Source organism: Odocoileus virginianus, unplaced genomic scaffold, assembly GCF_023699985.2.
Source record: "Odocoileus virginianus isolate 20LAN1187 ecotype Illinois unplaced genomic scaffold, Ovbor_1.2 Unplaced_Contig_26, whole genome shotgun sequence".
NCBI lineage: Eukaryota > Metazoa > Chordata > Mammalia > Artiodactyla > Cervidae > Odocoileus > Odocoileus virginianus.
Window position 1 is genome coordinate 1,143,597 of NW_027224343.1, and position 10,898 is coordinate 1,154,494.

Sequence of the window (10,898 nt, forward strand, 5' to 3'; positions counted from 1 at the left end):
AGATTCCTCATTTACTTCATCTCTGGAAATGTTTAGTGATTCAACCTTCCAGTAGCAAAGATCAAGACTCTATGTTAGCCACACAACCAACGAGTGTTTAGCAGTATACATGTTTATCTTAAGTGAATTAGCACAGGGAAATTATGCTCTGATCCATCTCATTCAATAAAATACTAGCCTTCATGTTTATAATTGCCTATCACTTTTTTGTATTTTTTACTATTATTTCCTGTGATCGTATTGTTCTAAGTGTTTCAAAGGTCTCTTGTATTGAGATGTAACTACATTTGTTGTTGATTAGTAGCTCGGTCGCGTCTGACTCTTTGCAACTCCATGGACTGTAGCCCACCAGGCTCCTTTGTCCATGGGATTCTCCAGGCAAGAATACTGGAGTGGGTAGCCATTCCCTTCTCCAGGGGATCTTTCCAACCCAGGGATCAAATCCATGTCTCCTGCATTGGCAGGCGGGTTCTTTACCACTGAGCCACCAGGGAAGCCCAACTGCATTTATTCATAGTATAAAATTGTCATGTAAGTGGAATTACATAATATGTACTATTCTTTTCAGTTTCTTGTTTGCACAGCATACCCTGTAGGAGTTTAACTCATGTTGCTTCAGTAGTTTTTTCCTTTTTATCTCTAAGTACTATTCTTTGGTTTGTATTTTCGTTCACCTGTTTTGTTCAGCTGTTAGACATTTGAGGTTTTGCCAGGTTTTTGGCCATTATGAATAAGGCTTCAGTGAACATTTGTGTCCTAGTCCTTTTGTGGTGGATGTGTTCATATCTCTTGGGCAAAATGAGGATGTGGAATTAATGGTCTGGTAATCGTCTGGTCATACTTTTAACTTTGTAAGAAAGTACTGATATGTGCCACTTTGTATACTTGAGAAAGACTGTCTCTAGAAGTGCATTTCTAAGCCAAGGAGATACATGGTTTTCTGGAGTCATCACCCAGATGGCAGCATAGGAGACCCCAGCTTCCCCTCTCCCTTAGAGATCAACAGTGTGACAGCTGTTCTTGAACAACACCCCTCCCGAAAAAGAAATGACAGTACTGTGATGAGAGAGTGATGTTAGTGCAAGCTGTACTGGTGGTCATTTTGTAGAAAATAAGTGTATCCGATTTGTGTGTAGAAAATGAGTGTACCACATGGTTACCTTCAACTTATTCAATGCTGTGGGCCAATAACATTTTAATAAAGATGGAAAAAATAAAATTTCAAGACTGTTTTCCTAAGTGGTTGCAGCTTTCACATCCCTACCAGTGGTGTGGGAGAGTTCCGGTTGATCCACGTTTTCTCCACACAGGGTTTGACCAGTCTTTTAATTTTAGCTGTCTCCAAGCCAATGGGAACAAGTTGGTATCCTGTGGTGTAGTGTTATTTAGTCACTACATCATGTCCAACTCATTTTTGAACTGAGGTCTCCTGCTTGGCAGTCAGATTCCTTACCAGTGCACCACCAGGGAAGCCTGTCTTGTGGTGTATATGCATTATATTCTTTATTAAGCATCTATTATCTTTATGTTTACAATCACATATTGATTTTATTACTTTCTGTTAAAAAATAACTTTCTTCATGTACGAATGATGTATAAAGAGCTGTACATATTTAATGTATGAACGTCATGAGTTTTGAGGTGAGTATATATCCATGAAACCATCATGCCAATCTATGTAATAAACATGTCACCTCCAAATGATTCCTCTTGCCCTGAGAAAAGTTATGTTTTAGGAAACAAAATTTGTCAGTTCTTAACATTTATGGATTGGTGGACTTCAGGGTCATGTGGCAGCCCTTCTTCTCACTATATGCTCTCCTAGTCTTACCCCATCTTTGCCTTCAGCTACAACTACCATATTTCTCTCAGTAACTCTGAAATTTATATCATCTGTCTTATCTATTTAGAGATTCAGTTCGTATCCCAAGTCTGAGTTCTAGATGCTTATATTTAACCTCTCAACATGGGTTACAAAGTCTTTCATGTTCTGATAACAGTCTACCCTTTTAACCTCATCATGCCATACTCTTGATTTTCTATATGTGATAATATCTTTCTATATGATCTTTTCTATGTGTGGTGGGTCACTTGCACTTTGTTGAAAAGAAAAAAAAGGATGAGCAAGAAACGACATGAACAAGCCATGGTTTTATTGATAATGCATTTCAGACAATTAAAAAATTTAGACATGTAAGGGTCCCACATACCACCTGAACTCAAATAAATGTGAATGTCTAGGTTTGAAAACTAAATATAACTTTTGAAGTAGGAGCTATGATATTTCAAAGTTAGAAGAAGATAGAGTATGGAAATAAGTTTTTAAAATATAGTGAACATTTTGTCCAAGGAGGAGTTTTTTGGGGAGTAAAGTAGGTTACATGTGTTTGTAGAAAGAGAGAGACAGACAAACATAATATTTTATCCAATACATTCTCAGTGGTGACTATAAGTTTGGAAAGGAAAATAAATCCAAGGGAGATTGTTACACCAGCATTCAAGCTCTGGGAACAGCTCTCGGAATGTCCCCGAGTGTGACCGCTGGCCAAGGACGTCTAAGGGGAAGAGACTCGGCCACAGAAGAGGATGCTGTTGGTCTTGATGTGCTTGATGAGGAACAGGAAAGGGTGATCGCAGCGGAAACTCTCATGAAATGGTAATGATGTGATACGAATGTGGCTTACACCGGTAGCAGCCGCAGCCTCTGTGCCCTCCTCGGTCACCTCCACAAAGGACTTGTGGACGACCGTCGACACCACCAGATCACGTCTCCCAGTCATGCCCGAGAAGTCGGCGACCACGCCATTGAAGGCGTCCACCATCCCCAGGGCGTGCAGTGTGGGCACGAGGTCATAGCTGTCTTCCACTTTAAACCGAGGCAGGTATAAATCCACTTGTCTCTTCCCCATGTTCTGTGGGCTCGTCCACTCTATTAGGTTCTCAGCAGAGAGCTGGTCTTCAACCTGTAACAGTGGAAAAAGAACAACTGTCAGGATTCTCAGTGGTCATGGAGCCTGCCTAGCGGATTGAAATGTCTGGAAAACAATTATTTTCACAGTAGACATGAATACAGGAGATTCAGGTTATTAGGTTTTATCCTAGGAGGCAAAAATAATAGAGTCCTTGATATATATTATATAATCAAATAAGTCTTCTTAAGAGATGGGAATACCAGATCACCTGACCTGCCTCTTGAGAAACCTGTATGCAGGTCAGGAAGCAACAGTTAGAACTAGACATGGAACAACAGACTGGTTCCAAATAGGAAAAGGAGTTTGTCAAGGCTGTATACTGTCACCTGCTTATGTAACATATGCAGAGTACATCATGAGAAATGCTGGGCTTGAAGAAGCTAAGCTGGAATCAAGATTGCCGGGAGAAAAACCAATAAGCTTAGATATACAGATGACACCACCCTTATGGCAGAAAGTGAAGAACTAAAGAGCCTCTTGATGAAAGTGAAAGAGGAGAGTGAAAAAGTTGGCTTAAAGCTCAACATTCAGAAAACTAAGATCATGGTATCCAGTCCCATCACTTCATGGCAAATAGATGGGGAAACAGTGGAAACAGTGACTGACTTTATTTTTTTGGGCTCCAAAATCACTGCAGATGGTGATTGCAGCCATGAAATTAAAAGACACTTACTCCTTGGAAGGAAAGTTATGACCAACCTAGACAGCATATTTGGAGAAGGCAATGGCACCCCACTCCAGTACTGTTGCCTGGAAAATCCCATGGACAGAAGAGCCTGGTAGGCTGCAGACCATGGGGTCGCTGAGTCGGAAACGACTGAGCGACTTCCCTTTCACTTTTCACTTTTATGCACTGGAGAAGGAAATGGCAACCCACTCCAGTATTCTTGCCTGGAGAATCCCAGGGATGGGGGAGCCTGGTGGGCTGCTGTCTATGGGGTCGCACAGAGTCACAACTGAAGCGACTTAGCAGCAGCAGACGGCATATTAAAAAGCAGAGATATTACTTTGTCAACAAAGGTCCATCTAGTCAAGGCTATTGTTTTCCAGTAGTCATGTATGGATGTGAGAGTTGGACTATAAAAAATGTTGAGCACTGAAGAATTGATGCTTTTGAACTGTGGTGTTGGAGAAGACTCTTGAGAGTCACTTGGAAGGCAAGGAGATTCAACCAGTCCATTCTAAAGGAGATCAGTCCTGGGTGTTCATTGGAAGGACTGATGTTGAAGCTGAAACTCCAATACTTTGACTACTTGATGCGAAGAGCTGACTCATTTGTAAAGGCCCTGATGCTGGGAAAGATTGAGGGCAGGAGGAGAAGGGGATGACAGAGGATGAGATGGTTGAATGGCATCACTGACTCAAGGGACATGAGCTTGGATAAACTGCTGGAGTTGGTGATGGACAGGGAGGCCTGGCGTGGCGCGGTTCATGGGGTCGCACAGGGAGTCGGACATGACTGAGTGACTGAACTGAACTGATATACTTATGACTTTGCCATTTTTATGTACATGCATGTTTGCATGCTTAGTTGCTCAGTTGTGTCCAACTCTTTGAGACCGCATGGACTATAGCTTACCAGGCTCCTCTGTCCATGGGATTCTCCAGGCAAGAATACTCAAGTGGGTTGCCATTTCCTTCTCCAGGGTATCTTCCCAACACAGGGATCGAACCCATGTCTCAAACATTGCAGGTGGATTCTTTACTGTTTGAGCTCCCAGGGAAGCCCCTTTATTTATGTACTCATAATGCACCCATATGTATAAATACACAGGGCTTCCCTGGTAGCTCAGCTGGTAAAGAATCCACCTGCCATGCAGAGGACCCTGATTCGATTCCCGGGTCAGGAAGATTCCCTTGAGAAGGGATAGACTACCTACTCCTGTATTCTTGCTCAAAGGATCCTATGGACAGAGGAGCCTGGTGGGCTACAGTCTGTGGGGTCGCAAGGAGTCGGACATGGCTGAGCGACTAAGAACAGCACAGCGATGCACATAAAGATACAAATGTGTATATATGCACATATATATGCAACAGGATGGTTAAATAAAATTATCTGCAGAAGATGAATTGTCCATTGCTTATGCTGTTTATCTATGGCATGCTTGCTTTCAGTAGACTTCTCTTGTTAATTTCTTTTGTCCAAAATATTTTACATAGTGCATTTACAGCTTACATCCTAATTTTATTCCTTTTTCTTGCTTGATCTACTTGTAAAATTTTTCAATAAATATTTCTTTAATCAAGTTTGTGTTGCTACATAATACTGTCATTAAATTGATACTTAGTATACATCTTTATTTATTTAAGTAATATCTTTTAAGCATTCACTGCATGTCAGTTTCAAATGAAGATAAGGTAATACAAATACATACCATTGTTTCTTATTTAAAATTTTTCATTATTTTGAGTCACTTATGTCCAACAACTTTTCTGTTGTTTTAACTTGTTGCTATAGGATAAAATCCTAGAACAGATATTCCCAATGTCACTGATAATGGGGAATTTGGAGCAGGGGGCAAGTATTCTGAGGACTCATCACACTGACTGTGATATTAATTTCTCTATGAAGTTTTGATTTCCAGTGTTACTATGTATGTATTTTGAGTGTGGCAAATTTACTGCCTCGTTTGCATCATTATTGGCTGTTACAGTATTTATAGGTGGTCTTTCATGGGATGTCCTTTTATGATGGTCTTACTGGTGGTTTTATATGATAGCTTTATGATAGCAATGCTAAGAAGAAAATCGTATAATTCCCCCTCCTCCCACCTTTGAACTTCTAGAAATGAGACTGTGAATGAGTTTTGAGTACTTAGAAACCAAATACTTCCAAATTAAAAACTCATCATACTATGAGCAGGCCAGACAAGCACTGCATTACTAAGAATTTAAGCAATAGCATGAAGCACTATAAATACCAGGTTTTACCTCCTGCAGACCATCTACTTCATTGGGCAGCAGCACCATCATGCTTAGTTCTTCGCCTTTGTACGGTATTTCCAGGATCTTGGCTTGCACATCCTCCAGTGACACGAAATTGAAATGATTGGTTTGTTTCATCATCTGCACAGGTTTGCTTGTATCCTGTAATAAATTCATGTGGCAAAAAGTGCTAAATGGGCATAAGTCATAAAGAAAGATAATCTTGTTCAGATACCAAACATATCCTCCTTCTAAGAGATGATCTGGAAATTTTGTGAATTAGAGATAAGAATTCCTTCAGGGGATCCCAACTAAATAAAGTTAAAAAAAAAAAAGACAAAAAATAAGCCTTGACGAATTCTATCTTCTACCTGCAGTTATATATTAATCAATATGTATTTACATTTCACAGTGCATATGTAGTTACATTATGTTATATGCATAACTTATAGACAATACCTTGTTCAGCCAAAATTTTTCCTCCACAGTATTTTCTTTCTTAAATTCCTCTTGCCACTGCCCTTTGAAATAGACAGCGTTCACCAGAACCAGAACAGAGCCATTGAGAGAGTTTTGGGAAAACAGATCCTTGATTCTTCCTGCAAAGACAAATTATCAATTAGGAAAGGCACAAGTGGTTTGTCTCTAAGATGCTCTGAAAGTTACAAGTGATGATTAAATATTCATACAAATCACCCCTCGAGGGACTCCATGCCCAGCGGTTCACCAGGTGAGTCTTTGCTTATGGCCCCAGCCTGATGGAGTTGTCCTCATGGAGATGCCCCTGCTTCTGACTGGGAAGGTGTTCAGTCTGTGTGTGTGGGGACATCAGTCATCTCACAAGGAATCCTGATGAACTGATTTCAGTTGATTTTACTGGTCAGTTTTCTTTCCTCCCTTCCTGTTTGCTCAATAGCTTTATCTCTTGTCTACTCAATCCTTCCTCCTATTCTTCTGTTCTTCCTCACTTTATTCTTCGATTGCTATTTTCAGATTTGAACTTAGCAATCAGAGGGAATGGGCCTGAATGTTCTTTAGGACAAATGATATGAACACTAAAATCTAGAACGCGTACCTAGACACCATTCCCTGGGGTGTATTTGTCTTCATTCTCAACTCTGAGTTGCTATAGGTTAGATCTGTATTTCGGAAGGGAGGTAGGATAAGGCTCATGGTCTGGAGATGTTGTCCAGCCCCCTCCCTGGGTGGGGAGGACATCTGTGACATCCTGTGGGAGGGGGACGTGGGCCAGACATCTCCTGCTGCAGGTGGTCATTTTGGCAAGATGAGTGGTTTAAAGGAGAGAGGCTTGTTTCCCAGTTAAGAAAGCAAAAGGGAACTCTTTTCATATTTTCTCTTATGGATCATAATCCAGAAGTTAAGCCTCTATTTGAAAGAAAAATTTATGAATTAACCTGATGTTTGAGCAGAGACTTGGGATCCACAGTCACTGTCATGACTCAGCTGTGCCTGCAGGGGGCTGGTCCTGGGAGCCCCCGCCCGCTTCTCTCCTCACTGACGTGGACCGTCCACCCCCTGCAGGCCCCCCCACCCTCTGCGATCTCGTCTCACCCCGCTCCCGGCAGCCCCGTCAGGGTCCAGCACTGTGCTCACACACAGCGGGGACTCAGCCGTGACTCTCTCATAACCTACCATTGGTTTGGCTCTCCACCCAGGAGTTAATCATCTTTCGACTTTCCTCTGCAGCACTGACAAAATCGGCAGATTCCACGCTGGCCAGGTAGTATTTTTGAACATTATCCATGTATTCCTATGACATGAGCAGGAAGAAAGGAAGAATGAAGAATTATTTGTCAGTAACTGTGTAGGTATTCCCAAATTAAATTAAATGCGTTCAATCCTGATCAAGCAGAGTTCATAGGCCAATGCCTAGGCGCCCCCCCCCCCCCCACCTCCGACTGGTGTGCTATCAGCCTCTGGGACACTCCAGTGGGTGGGGTTGTGGTTGGGGAGCCTGGTGCCCCTGGGAGAAATGCCTCGTGTGGGTCCCCAGGCTCCTCTGCCTGCCCCCCCCCCCATTAGGAGATGGGGCCCGAGGACCCAGGATGCAGACTAAAGGTGTGACAGACTAGGAAACTCACCTGGAGAAATGGAAAATCTTTTCTTCCATAGAGCCTGTTGGCGACACTCAGCTCATAGGCATCAGTGGATTTCTTTAATTCCATCAGAAGCTTTTGAAAGTGATGATGAACATTTCCTGGCTTTTCAACCTTCAAACATCAAAAAGTGAGCACACTGGATTCTCTAACACTATAAGTACTGCACCCACATAAGTCTGCTTGATCAGTACCTAGATTTTGGTATTTCTGTGGATGACTGTTGTTCTTTCCTCGTATTTGGTGTATTTTACTGGAAATATACTTCATAAACTTACATTCAATCTTTCAGGTAATTCTTTCTTCCTTCTCCAATAGACTCCAATCTTTCCTCTTTTGAACGACACGTGCAGCACCATTCCACCCTTGCCTTGTGTCTTCACTGTCTTAAATGTGTGTGTGTGTGTGTTAGTCACCAGTCATTGCTGACATTTTGTGACGCCGTGGACTGCAGCTTGCCAGGCTCTTCTGTCCATGGGATTTCCCAGGCAAGAATACTGGAGTGGGTAGCCATTCCCTTCTCCAGGAGATCTTTCTGACCCAGGATCGAACCCAGGTCTCTCGCATTGTGGGCAAATTCTTTACCATCTGAGCCACCACTTAAGCCCCTTGAATGTTTAGGGATCAGTTAAACTTGAGCTTCTTGAGGCCTAATGCATCGTATTGCATCTTTAAGAGTCATCAACTGTATGAGAACATGCAATTTGTGTATTGTCGTAGATTATGACATGAAGTCCTGTTATACGCCTTGGTGAGATTATCTTCTAAGACCGGTTGACTGTGCTCTGTGGCCGTCCACTGTGATCACACATGGTGGTCACACTTGCCGGTGTAGGAAGAGTGTGTGCCCGGTACACCGCTAGCAGGTGTACACCAGCATCTCTAAGTCTTTAGTTCAGTTCACATGAAAACAAGAGTTCAGAGAACTAAGTGACTTCTCCAAGGAGACAGAGCCAGTGCTTGTCTCAGTCCCTGGTTGGGGAACTAAGATCGTGCAGACGGCATGGTCAGCACACAAAAGGAGCCCTTCAACATGAAGCTCCTTAGACCCTCTGCTCCGAAACACAGGCTTCTCTGCAGAAACCAAGCATCTGATATGCAATGTGACGTCAGGAATGACTCTGCTCGGTCTGTTCTGCCAGGTGCCCCATGCACGTGTGCTCAGTTGTGTCTGACTCTTTGCAACCCCACGGATTGTAGCCCACCAGGCTCCTCTCTCCACGGGATTTCCCAGGCAAGAACACTGGAGTGGGTTGCCATCTCCTTCTGCAGGGGACCTTCCCAACCCAAACTCGTGTCTCCTTCATGGCAAGTGGGTTCTTTGCCCGCTGAGCCAACAGGAGAGCATTTTAGCCTAGGATGTCCTCTAAAAATTGACTTTTCCCAGCTTATCTGAAATTCCCAGTTTAACCAATAGCCCTCTTGGGTATATGACCTCCTTCTAGATCCAGTGCTGTGTGACTCACAGGATCTTTTGTGGCCCCTCCTTTTGTGTTGGCTGTGATTTCACTGAAGTGAAGGACCTGGAGGAGACAGGGAGTGGGACAAGGAAACTTTAGAAACCTACGTACTCAGGGTAAATAAAAAAAGAAATAAAGAAGGAAGGAAAGAATGAATCCAAACAAGCAAAACAAATTGCTAAGCAACAACAACAACAAAACCAAAAACAAAAACCCCAAGGAAAAACCCAAAGCGAATCAAAGAAATGTTCAATGCAAGCATCTGCTCCTTAGGAAACACAAACTGCGTGCACAATGCGCAAAACTACTTTATAACAAGTCACTTCAAAGAATCCTGGTCTATTTTGCAATCATTGTTGAGGAAACGTGTTAAAAAAAACACTAAAAACATGGGTTTTAGTCAGTGCCTCACTTCTTTCATTAAAGCCTCACCTCTGGCTGTTGGGCGATTGTAGGGGGTCATCCCAGCCCCCAGAGGAAGTCCGGGCACAGGAAGGCGGTGGGGAGCCCTGCGGGAGAGTGTGTGCCCCTCTCTGTGCCCACCCAGTCGTGGGGCTGCTTGAGCTTCCCGTGGGACCCCCGGGGACAGCCAGACCTGTGGTCATCTGCACTCCAGCCAGCAGACAAACCATGCAAACCTGTGACGGAGAGGCAGCTGCCACCTACCTTCTGCATTTCTGATGCGGTGTTTTCTCGGGCCCCTAAGTAAGTCATGGCTAAGGCTGACGAGATACTGAAAGGGGACAGGAAGATGTTTTCCTTCTCTGATTTTCTGATCTGGTGGAACAGATCGATTGCAAGGTGGATGATTGCTTCACCGAGGGAACTCATGGTGGCCGGATGTGGTCTGGAAGTCCTGGAAGAGCATTGGATGCATTTTATAATCACTCTAGTGAAGGGAAGTTTGTTAGTCTATTATAAACTTTTCTTAAAAGAAATGTCCTGTATGTGGGTTGTCGGGTTCTGCCAACTCTGTGTGTGCGTACTCAGCGCTTCCGTCGTGTCCCACTCTGCAGCCCCGCGGACTGCAGCCTGGTGGGCTCCTCTGTGCATGGCATTCTCCAGGCAAGAGTACCGGAGTAGGTTGCCATTTCCTTCCCCAGGGCATCTTCCCGACCCAGGGATCAAATTCATGCCCCTCACATTGGCAGGTGCATTCTTTAGCTCTGTGCCACCTGGAACTATAGCTTCTTTCCTTTTACTTTTAAAGTTGTTTTCAATGTATATACTTCATACTTAGAAGACTATAAAAAACTTTTGTAAAAACTAATAGAATATCTGTATCTTTTCTTCCTTACCTGCTGTACTAAGACTGGGTAGAGAAGACCTTATAACAGATACCAAAGCAAAGATTGATGTGATAACATCCAGCCATCTATCATGAGGCACCTCTCTGCCATTTTTTAATTTAAGAAAAAAAAAAA

At 43.1% G+C, this 10,898-nt stretch overlaps 1 protein-coding gene across 1 annotated transcript; it reads right to left on the reverse strand.

Annotated features, from left to right (window-relative positions):
* Positions 1-2,555: 2,555 nt before the first annotated feature.
* LOC110145358 (serpin B3-like) lies at positions 2,556-10,305 on the reverse strand. Its single transcript, XM_070464485.1, has 7 exons — positions 10,141-10,305; positions 9,481-9,537; positions 8,000-8,128; positions 7,551-7,668; positions 6,357-6,496; positions 5,904-6,059; positions 2,556-2,963 (listed from the first exon to the last, which is right to left on the reverse strand). The coding sequence occupies exons 1-7, from the start codon at positions 10,303-10,305 to the stop codon at positions 2,556-2,558; spliced, it is 1,173 nt and encodes a 390-aa protein (XP_070320586.1).
* Positions 10,306-10,898: the final 593 nt, after the last annotated feature.

Coding starts and splice junctions, on each gene's coding strand:
- LOC110145358 (XM_070464485.1), bottom strand. CDS start 10,305: ATGAGTTCCCTCGGTGAAGCAATCATCCACCTTGCAATCGATCTGTTC. Junction 9,538..10,140: donor CCGCATCAGAAATGCAGAAG/GTAGGTGGCAGC, acceptor TGTCTCCTCCAG/GTCCTTCACTTCAGTGAAAT. Junction 2,964..5,903: donor AAGTAGATGGTCTGCAGGAG/GTAAAACCTGGT, acceptor CCACTGTTACAG/GTTGAAGACCAGCTCTCTGC.